Source organism: Apis florea, unplaced genomic scaffold (genome assembly GCF_048593485.1).
Source record: "Apis florea isolate Af1SG1 unplaced genomic scaffold, ASM4859348v1 contig_1615_pilon, whole genome shotgun sequence".
NCBI lineage: Eukaryota > Metazoa > Arthropoda > Insecta > Hymenoptera > Apidae > Apis > Apis florea.
In genome coordinates, this window is record NW_028256416.1 from 4198368 (window position 1) to 4210311 (window position 11944).

Genomic DNA, 11944 nt, shown 5'->3' on the forward strand with positions numbered 1-11944 from the left:
ATTAATTTAAAAAATGCGCATTTTAATTCATTAATTGAAATTTTTATAAGAATATAATATGTAAAAATATGTAATTAATATGTAGAATAAAGAATAATATAAGGTGTATATATAAAAGTTACATTAATTTCTATTATTATTAGATTTGTTGCATATATAAAATGATAAAAAAAGTATAATTTCTATTTTTATGGAACACCGAATATCAACTAAACTCGTGTATTAGTATACAACGCCGGTTAAATAAGACACCTGCTAACCTTTCAAACAGTATCGTGTTTAAGAAAATTGTCATTTCACTGATAGGTTGAATGCTTAGAAATAGAATGACTAACTTAAGAAAATTTATAGGTAAATAAATTCTTTATTTAGTGATTGTATTAATATTTTAATGATCAATATTTTTACACAAACTACAGTGTATCTTTATGTTATTTTTAAAGATATTTTTGGAAAGGTTATAGTTTAACAGATAATATATTCTACCGTTGTTAATTTCAATATAGATATTGGGGCCAATTTGACAGATCCTATGTATCAAGGAATTTATCATGGGTCACAGAAACATCTACCAGATTTGGATAAAGTTTTAGAACGAAGTTGGAATAACAATATTTCAAAAATTATAATCACTGCCGGTAATATAGAAGAAAGTAAAAAGGCTCTCGAAATAGCACGAACAGATGGTAAGATATTTTTTTAAAAATATTGAAAAAAAAATTTTATTAAATTTAATTTATAGTGTACTATCGCGTCTCTCTATCACAGGCAATAATACTTTATGGTTTTTTTAATTTATTTTTCTATAGAAACATTAATATTTTAGAGACATATATAATGATTTTGATACAATTAACATTTTGTACACCTTGCAGGCTTTCAACTGTGAGGGTAAAACTTATATGTATTAAAATATACAACTACTATTTATTTCTTATTATTAAACTGAAATACAATCATTGCATATGAAGAAACCAGTGAAAGAGAGATGCAATGGTTGCTGTAATTCTATTTTTTAACTCCAACAACAAAATGCATGTCAATGGAAATATCTAGGTACATATAATATCATTATTTTTTTATTATATTGAATATCTTTACATATTAATTCTTATATATATTTCAGAACGACTATTTTCTACAGTTGGTTGTCATCCAACACGTTGTAATGAATTTGAAGAAAATGATCCAGAAGCATATCTGAAATCATTGTCAGATCTCGCTGCAGGCAATAAAGACAAAATCGTAGCTATTGGTGAAATAGGATTAGATTATGATAGATTACAATTTTGTTCCAAAGATATTCAAAAAAAATATTTTGAAATGCAATTATCCTTATGTACTACTTTGAAGTTACCAATGTTTTTACATTGTCGTAATGCTAGTGAAGATTTTATAAGAATTTTAAGAAAACATAAAGATTCTTTAACAGCTGGTGTTGTACATTCTTTTGATGGGAATCCAGAAGAAGCTAATTCCATTTTACAAATGGGATTATATATTGGCATCAATGGATGGTATGTTATATAAATGATAAATTTATACAAAATCAAATAATATAATCTTATTTACAGTTCTCTTAAAACAGAAGAAAATCTTTTTGCTGTTACAACTATACCATCAGATAAATTAATGATAGAAACTGATTGCCCATGGTGTGAAATAAGACCTACACATGCATCTGCAAAAGATATTATTACCAATTTTCCATGTATTAAAAAAGAAAAATGGCAACCCGATAAAATGGTTAAAGGAAGAAATGAACCATGTACCATAGTGTAAATATATTAATCAATTATTAAAGTAAATTTTAAAATGATTAAATTACATTCACATTGGTTATATAGTAAAGGATAAATAGATTTTAATTATGAAATGAATTTTGATTTTTTTTCTTTACAGCCAAATTTTGGAAATACTTGCACGAATTAGAGATGAAGAAGAAGAATATTTATGCAATCAAATATATAAAAACACAATGAAAGTTTTTTTTCCTCATGAGCTCTAACACAATAATTCAGACTGACTTAATTTTGTAATCAGTGTGCATTTTAGTATTATATGCTCATACTTATAATCAGGGAAAAATGCTGTGAAATTATATAAAGAAAAAAAAATAATTTCTACTGAATTCATTTCTGAAAAGCAAGGAAATGAAGGAATTCATTTTTATATGCATAGTTCTATGGATGTGATAGATGTCACATTCCACAGATTTCTTTTCATATAAAATTTTAATTTTATTTTTTTCTTCGTTAAAATTATCATTATCACCATAATCATCATCATTAGAGTTGCACTATTAGCATTATTATAATTATAATTAAAATAATAATTATATTATTATATCTATATTTATCAACATTATTCTATACGTCCTATAAATATTATTATTCTTTTTATTGCTGTATCCAATGATATTAACTTAATACTCTATATGTATTATAATGTTAACCACTATTCTATACTCCTCTTTTATTTTTATAAAAAAAAATATACCAAAAATAATTCCATTAAATACACTGTTTGATCATAAATCAATTTTTATATTATTATTGTGAACACCATATTAGAGACATTAAATGAAAATATATTAGTGAATGTATAAAATAAGAAGTTTTAAGTTTTGTACTACATATAGTAGTCTATATATTACTTTAATTAGTATTTTGACAATATTAACGTAAAAAAGAAACTGACATTTTCATTAAATATGTAGATTTTTAAAATGTCATAATCAATCAGAATATAATACATTTTTCAAATATCACAGGCAAAATGGCCACCATAATATATTTGGAAATGTGTAATATTAACTTTGGAATTATAGAACTAAATGCAGAGGTATGAGAGGAGATTTTCCTTATCACCAAAATAAAACTGGTACATAATTTTTGATAAATTTCATTCATGGAACTTTAGAAAGAGTTTGCACCTTTTCATAGACCCAATCATAAGTTTGACTTGCCAATGTCTGTGTAGTATCAATAGCTTTTGAGGCATAATTTTGCAAATTTTCTGGACTTAATTTTCCACTAAAAAAATAAAAATATTTTAAAGCATAACATTACAAATCAAAGATTTCTCTTATACTTACACAAAAACATTATGTTCTAACCATTGAAGAGTTGCAATTGAATGTTCATTTAATTTTTCTACACATAAATTTGAATACACTTTTACGTATTCTAATCCTTGATTACTTCGTAATTTAATTTCATCTAACATTCCCGGAATATAATGTTCTATCTATAAAATATATAAAATATTTGTTATTTATATACAACTTATGTATTAAAATCATTAATACTTACTGTTTGTATAATCAAAGGACTATTTTTTTCAATATATTCCAGAATATTGTCATAAATTTTAAAAAAATGATTTTTTATTATAATATAAACATTTCCAGTTAATTTGATATAAGGTTGACATGTTTCAATAGTTGCTTTATAATATTCAGGTGAAGTAGCTTCTACAAGTTCAAGTGCTTTATAAGAATATTCCTGCATTATAATCCACGATTGTTGTCCACAGGCAAGTAATCCACTTGTTTTCAAGAACTTATTTGTATTAGATGCTAAAAAATTATTTATTAATATGAAAGTTAATAAATAATTAATATCATAAATGAAATAAATATTTTTTTAATTATTACCTTTAAAATCATCATGTTTGTAAATATCATAACCAAGAATGACGCTAATAAAAAGTAATAACAAAATAATTCCCTTTTTCCAGGGAAATTTTTTATTGGCAGAGGCTGTCATTTTCAATAATAATGCCTGTAATAGAGGATTAATAAAACACTATACGTTATAATAATTTCTTAATCATTTGAAACATTGAAATATTCTTATTAACAAGTCTAAAGGTCAATATAAAATAAAAAACAATTGTATCATAGATATATATATATATATATATATATATATATATATATATATATATAGTACATGTGTAAACATATTATACACTTTTGATTTTTGAATACGTACTTTTTTATCCACAGAGTTGAAAAAAAAGAATGAAAATAAATTCTAAATTATTTATTTTAAAATATTGTCTGTAATTCGTTTTTTTTCTTTTTTATCTTTTTATTTTTTTTATTTTTTTTTTTTTTTTTACAAAAAAAAGTATAACGTGATAAATGATGTTAATGTCGTCAGTAATAATGTCGAACAGACAATATGCGATCGATAATCTTCTTCCGAAAAAACAAACTTACCTAACCCCTAAACTTTGAGATTTGAATTTTATGAAATTGTTTGAATATCACACACACGATTTTAGGAAAATAAATATGAGTATAAATAGAATTTTATAATTTATGACTAAAAAATTATGTATATATGTTTAAATACGTCTTTTTATGTAAATCTAGAAAATTAACTAAAACACGATTTACATCACGTAGCGTTCTAACAGTATATTGCTTTGCGCATACGTAAGACATAAACTACTAAACAGAAGTAACGCGGGTTATTTCAAATATATTTTTAAATATATTATTTTATATAAAGAATATGCATCACGTTAAAATAATTGTTCATTTTTTGTAACATTTTAATTTTAAAAGTAAAATATTATTTGTATAATACATATAAATGTTTATATTCAATGCAAAAACAATCATAATTTTACCTTGCATAATTTACTGCAATTATTAGCAAGACCTTCATCTTTACTCTTTTTGCATCTCTCATTAATTGTTTGAAATACTATACATGTTTCTTTCAAACATTTTATTTCCAATGTTGTATATAAAACATGCCACTTAGTATCTACAAAAAATTAAATAGTAAATAAATTAAATTTTATTTCATAGATTTATAAAATGATATAATCTTACCAATATATGATAAAATCAAATGAGATTGATATAAATTTTTGGCATAAATAGATTTCCAAACAGAAAAACAAAGTGAATCTGTAGCCAAACAAGTCACAAGTGCTTTAATTAATTCATCCCTATAATTTGCATGTATTTTTTGTGTAATTTTTGTAATTAACATCTCAAATAGCTTTACATAATTTATATTTTTATTTTTAAATAAAATTGACTGAAAAAAATAAAGAAAAATTATATTTCAGTAAAATTGTCTTGTAACAATTAATAATCAATAATTGAAACTTTGAAACATACTCTTAATTTTTCAATGCTATTATTAATTTCTCTGCCTATAGAAGCAGAAACATTAAATTTTCCAGAACATATATCTTCTACAATATCAAGATAAAGTTCTGGTTTAAGATCATGAAATGTTTCATGTCCAAACACAAGATTGTTTAAAATTTGTGCTACATAACTACAGTAACTTTTTATTTCTAACATGGGAGACATTACTTCATGCCACACTTTCAAACCCACAGCTAAGTTTTTTCTACCAGCTTGTGATATTGCCCACAATAAAGAGAGACCAATATTTTTTCTATTTTGATAAGAATTTTTTATTCTGATTAATTTTGAAATGTTAGAAATTGTCATTTCAGGATTAATATATGCTAAAAGTTGCAAAAATATTTTATGACCCAAAACAGGTGACCCTTTTACCATATCAGTAGCCATAGTAGTAAGAGTATTTTCATAAAAAAGTTGTACTGTTTGTTTGCCTGCCATGTCAATTGCTTTTTCTAATACAGAAGAAATTGATTTAGGTACTATACTTAAAGGATAATCTTTAGATTTTCCAGAGAAGATTACATCTTCTTTATCAACAGGTATTTTTATATTAAGAAAAGCAGCAAGATCTTTCAACCAAATTAATGGAGCTTCAGGAAATCTTGTTTGACTATTAATGAAAACATTGTGAAGCTCTGCTACATTAATCTGTTAAAAATAATGTTTTAATATAAATAAAGTTTATTATATTTAAATTTAAAAAAAATGACAAATTTAAAAGATATGTATATGTGTATATGTACCATATTTAATGCATCTTTTATAGACTTTGGTGGCTTTTCTTTAGGTTCATGTTTTTTTTTCTCAGATTGTTGTTTTTGTTGTTTTTTTTTTTCTTCATTTTCTTTTGTTTTATTTTCTTTCTCCTTTGATGGCTTTTTATTTTCTTTATTGTTATCTAAGTTATCATATAAAGTTTTTACTTGACTTAAAGGAACTAAAAAAAACATTATTATTATTATATAATCTAATTCAATATTAAATGAAAATTCAATTTTCAAACACATATATAGAAAAATTTTATAAAAAAATTTATATAAAGAAGATAAAAATTTTTACTGATATTATAAAAAAATGAAAAATATAATAATAAATATTAAAATAATAAAAATATAATAATAAATAATAATAAATAATAATAAATATAATAAATTAAAAATTGACAAAAATTAGGAAAAAATGCTTACGAAAATCTTCCACTTTTGGAGCATTTTCGATAAATTTCTTTTTTTCGGCCTTTGTAAGTTTATTAATTTTTCCATTGTTTTTATCTTTCTTACTTCTTCCAACTAATTCCCATCCACCACTGGACATAATGTAATATATGCAATAAACAAATGAACAGTTAATAAAATACTATCAAAAGGCACAAGTGTTTGTTGGCAGTTGTGTTGTCGTCCAAATATCGTACGTGGTCGCGCATGCGTAATAAATTGCCACGCGGTTTTCCTATATGAAATAACTTTCTTAACAGTTTTCTAAAAAAATAATTAATGATAATATAATACTTTTATTATTTTTATATTCATTATAAATAGTATAATTAATTATAAAAAATTATAATTTATTTTTTACTATTACATTTATTTATTATAAATAATATGAACTTTATAAAATATTATCTAATTTATGTATTAAATAATTTTAAGTTAATTAAAATTTATTAACAATCATTAAAAATAATAGACAATAATTATTTACTTAAATTGTTCTGAACTATTTTTACTTTTTAATGTTTATTTTTAATGTTTTTAAATAAATCTAATTTTACATGCGCTGTCATTCATAAAAGTATAAATAAAATAGAAATTCTAGAGCATAAAATAAAATCGAAATCAAAAATAACAATTATTATTAACAGAAACATAAATGCTTTATTTTCAAAAAAATATATTTAGAATTAATTAAATATTATATTTGACTGATAGCTGATCATTATAGATTTTATAATATAAAAGTTTATATTTATGTTATTCATATTTATAATGACAACATATAATTTTGTGAATAAAAACAACTTTAAAATAAAAAAAATAATTTTCTATTTTATCTTATATGTTTCGATTCCAATTTCTTTAGATATTAATCACGTGGTTTTGTTTACGAATCCGATAATTCAATTAATTATAGAAAAGAACATTATGTTTCAACAATAATCATTAAATATTTCGTGATTGAATAAAACAATAATAAAACAAAATACATTTGACTTTATGATAATCAAAAATAATGATTAATTTAATAAATCAAAAATTCTTGTCAATTTTTTTAACCTTACTAAAGTGACATCTCGAAAAAATTGATTAATTTTATTGTTCTGAACTATTCATTAATAAAAATGCACTTCAAAAATGAATATCGTAGATCTATAGATGAATACAAACCTGCTATACCAATAAAAAGAAAAATGGGACTTTATTGGATCTTGGTTGTTATAAGAATTATTCTAACATTTATTCCTCAAACAGGATACATTCATCCTGATGAATATTTTCAATCTATTGAAGTTATATCTGGTAAGTGGAAAATTATTATTATTTAGATCATAATTAAATAATGATATAAAAAGTTTAAGAAATCATTTTATAGGAGATTATTTTGACATTGATGTTAATAAACCATGGGAATTTAATTCAACTTTTCCTATAAGAACTGTTTTAATATCTCAAATCATAGTTGGTATACCATATTCAATTTTAAAAAAACTTTCACAATATACAGTTTTTTATTTGGGTATATCCTTAAAATCACCATATTTCCTTATATTATTTCCACGTTTATTAGTATGTGGTTTATCTTTTATATCAGATTATTGTTTGTATAAAATCTGTTATATATATGGACAAAATTACAAAATAAGACTGATTATTTATGCCAGTTCCTATGTTATGCTTGTTTATGCTACTCATACATTATCAAATACCATTGAATTAGTATTAACAGCATTATTATTATATTATGCATCATATTCTATGGCACATTCAGAAAAGGTATTATATTTATAATAAAAATTTATTGATAAGTTAGAAAATACAATTTATGAAAAAATAATATTTATTATTTCAGGTAGTTATTCAAAGTGACTATTTATCGGATAAATATAGTAAAGCAAAAACTGGAATAGAAAGAGTAAAATACTATAAACTTAAAGCTTCATTGCCTCCTCATTCTTTAAATCATTGTATAAAAATTGCAACAATCACTGTAATTGGTATATTTAATAGGCCAACATTTATTGCATTTGCCTTCATTCCTATCTTCTTTTGGTTACAAAGAGGTTTAGGTTCTAAAAGTGTAGGATTTGGACATTTCCATGTCCGAATACTCACTTTTATTGCTTGTGGAATACCTACTACTATCTTTTTTATTTTAATCGATAGTTTTTATTTTGGCTACTTAACAATGGCAGAAATAGGTAATCTTGACATTAGCATGAATAACTTTGTCGTAACACCACTCAATTTTCTCAGATACAATTCAAATACTAAAAATTTACAAGATCATGGTTTGCATCCTTATTATTTACATTTTATAGTAAATGTACCTCTTTTATATAATGTTCTTGGAATTATTGGCCTTCTTACATTTGGAAAAATGTTATATAGGTAAATATTTAAATTATTGTTGTAATAATATTTTGTATAAAATATGAAATACAAAATAATTAATAGAATAGTTAATTTTGATTTACAGTGGTTTAAAGGCACAATGGTTAAATTTGCCGCGGATACAAAGTGTTGTTGGTTTAATGACAACATCTTTTATTATACCTATTATGTTGTTGTCAATATTTCCACATCAAGAGCCTAGATTTATTATACCAACATTATTACCTCTAACTTTTTTGTATGCACCAAATATAAATCAAACATCAGGAGTTGATACTATTACTCGTATTGCGGGAAATAATGAAAATACTTTTACAACAGAAAGAAATAAGTTGAATAAACTACAGATCTTATGGTTTATATGTAATATTGCATTAACATTTTTTTATGGATTTGCTCATCAAGGTGGAGTTTTACCCTTATCATCTCACATAGCAACTGAATTAAAAGCAAAACCAGATCTTACACATATACATCTATTTACATCACACACTTATTCTATACCAACAGCACTTCTACATTTAAGAAATACTAGAAAGACATATGTAAGTAGTGGAAATCATAAGTATAAATTGATAAAAGATTTTTATCTTTATGAACAAGGTTCAAAATCTATACAAGATGTATGTAATGTTATTGCTTTAAAACTTCATGAATGTGAATATAAATATGCTACTAAAAAAGTACCATATAGATTATATTATGCTCTTCCTGCTACGGATTTGGAAGAGTTTATTTTTATTCAAAATAATATAAATTTATTTGATTATCATATTGTACATAAATTTTATCCACATGTTACCATTGAAAAATTACCATTTTCAAAAGTTACTAAGAATATTACGCGTTTTACTCATTTCACTATATTTTCAGTAGAAAAATTGACTGAAATTATGAATAATATATTGGAAACGTTTCAACAATTCCAATTATTATTAATACGAATTGAATATTTGATAGATAATAAATATAAAAGTGTACATATGTCCTGAAAGAAATTATTATAATTATAACTACAAATTTAAATAGGTTATGATATATATATGTATGTATATATATAAATTAATATTTTATGTATATATATATATATATATATATATATATATAAATTAATATTTTATCGATATAATATAATTTATTAATACAATAGTATTAAATATATGATTATATCATATAATGTAAAAATATTCTTAAAATTTTTAACAAAAAAATATTATATTTAAATAGTTGATATGAAATTAAAAACTATAAACATATTTGATATATATAAGAAATAACATATTTAAAATGTATATTATTAAATTTTTCTAAAAATAAAATTTTATTGCATAATACAAACAAATTGTAATATTTATTGCGTATAAAAACTACTTAAAATAAATAATTTCATAAAATTAAATTCACTATATGTATTATATTATGTATAATATATAAAACTTAATTTTTAAAAATCTTGATATTTTTATTTTGAGCTTATTTGAGATTATTTATCTAGCTTATTTTAATATAAAGATATAAATTAATAAAATTACTAAATATAATTTTATATATATACTAATAAATAAAAGTAATATGTATTTCAATTTTTTTTTTAATAATATAACTATTTTGATAACTAAATTTATATATATAACATATATAAGATATTCCAAAAATGAAAACATTGATTAACTTAAAATTTCAAAGATAATTTCAAGCAACATTTTTCTTTGTAAAAACTTTCGTTACAACTTTATTAATAAGTTGTTAACAAAAAAAATACTGGCCAATTACAGAATACATAATCAAATTAATTTATTTCAAATAAGATGTAATTTGATATAATTTTTTCCATAAAAAAATATCTATCATATTACATGTTATATATACATATTATTTGATTTTATTCGTGCTTAACCAATAGCATATACCTAATAGTTGACTAATCTATGTGCTCCATAATTATTGGCCAATGTTTTTTATTAATAATTCGTTAACAAAGCCAAAAAAAAGCTTTTTGTAAAAAAAATCATTGATTGAAATAATTTCAGAAATCTTCAATTAATCAATATTCCTACATTTTTAGGACATTGTATATATCTATTATGTAAATGTATATATCTATTAAGCAAATTAGAACTATAAATAAATACGGGTTATAAAAATAAAAAATAAATATAATACATGTATAATAAATATATACATATGAAGATTTTTTAGATAATTGCAAACAATTTTAATGAAAGTTTTTTATTTACAAAAATTTTTGTTAAGATATAATTAATGAATAAAACATATAAAGAAAAAAAAATGACGGAAGAAGGATAAAAATATGATAAGAAATTGATTTTCAGCAACATATCTTAGATACTATCTAAAAATATCTCTACAAAGCAAAATAAAATAGAATAAAAATTAGCATTCTGATGTTTTTAAAGAAAATTTTTAAATAAGAAATCTTTTAAGAAATGTATTATTTTTTTTATTTGGGAAATGATCTTCAATTTTATATTATTTTAATTTGAATTTTAGACTAATTCTTAATTATTTTAAAATTGTTTTATTTTGAAAAAATATTTTTAGCACTTGCACCATAAAGAGCTCTGAAGATAAATTTTTCTTTATTTCTACTCTTTTTCCACTATTTTTTGTCCTGTTTTTATATTTCTTTTATGATATTTTAAATAAGCCCTGAATTTTTATTTTATCCTCATCTTTTTTTCTTTCCTTCCTTGCTCTTGATATATGCTTTCATCATAAAATATCAATAAAATATCAATAAAATATCAATCATAAAATATCAATTATCAATTGAATGCTTTCATTACTATTATTATTTTTCTTTTAAAACTATAATGTGTTTAATTCTTTAATTTATAATTATGTATATTTCATCATTTACTTCATGTATAAATAATTTATAATATATAAAAAAATCAAATGTTATTTTAGAAAATAATAAATTTTAAAATATAAATATAGAATATATGTAATTTTATTTAAAAAAATATATATAATACGTTAATTTTCATGAAATTAATTTGTGAATTGATATCGTAATTGATTAAAACTGAACATTGATTTTAAAATAAATTATAAATAATATGCATGATATATCATTATAATATTTTTTCTAATTTTTAAAAGTATTTTATTAAAATAATTACAAAATAAA

General features: G+C 21.7%; 3 protein-coding genes across 4 annotated transcripts; 2 read left to right on the forward strand and 1 right to left on the reverse strand.

Annotated features, from left to right (window-relative positions):
• Nucleotides 1–20: 20 nt before the first annotated feature.
• LOC100864981 (deoxyribonuclease TATDN1) lies at nucleotides 21–2537 on the forward strand. Of its 2 annotated transcripts, none has more exons than XM_012492756.3 (5): nucleotides 21–351; nucleotides 507–686; nucleotides 1127–1517; nucleotides 1575–1803; nucleotides 1903–2537. In XM_012492756.3, exons 1-4 carry the CDS (start codon nucleotides 312–314, stop codon nucleotides 1780–1782), a joined length of 819 nt encoding a protein of 272 aa, XP_012348210.1. In that variant the 5' UTR covers nucleotides 21–311; the 3' UTR covers nucleotides 1783–1803; nucleotides 1903–2537. The 2 variants fall into 2 exon arrangements, with proteins under 2 accessions (XP_012348210.1, XP_003690321.1); XM_003690273.4 differs by having other exon boundaries at nucleotides 1575–1778.
• Nucleotides 2216–7667, reverse strand: Tmem214 (Transmembrane protein 214). The gene is made up of 10 exons (XM_012492716.3): nucleotides 7567–7667; nucleotides 6370–6660; nucleotides 5926–6119; nucleotides 5147–5830; nucleotides 4853–5063; nucleotides 4645–4784; nucleotides 3659–3785; nucleotides 3315–3580; nucleotides 3098–3249; nucleotides 2216–3035 (listed from the first exon to the last, which is right to left on the reverse strand). The coding sequence occupies exons 2-10, from the start codon at nucleotides 6494–6496 to the stop codon at nucleotides 2909–2911; spliced, it is 2028 nt and encodes a 675-aa protein (XP_012348170.2). The 5' UTR covers nucleotides 6497–6660; nucleotides 7567–7667; the 3' UTR covers nucleotides 2216–2908.
• Nucleotides 6961–9848, forward strand: PIG-Z (phosphatidylinositol glycan anchor biosynthesis class Z). Its single transcript, XM_003690430.4, has 4 exons — nucleotides 6961–7698; nucleotides 7772–8172; nucleotides 8249–8787; nucleotides 8876–9848. The coding sequence occupies exons 1-4, from the start codon at nucleotides 7521–7523 to the stop codon at nucleotides 9780–9782; spliced, it is 2025 nt and encodes a 674-aa protein (XP_003690478.2). The 5' UTR covers nucleotides 6961–7520; the 3' UTR covers nucleotides 9783–9848.
• The last annotated feature ends 2096 nt before the right edge of the window (nucleotides 9849–11944 follow it).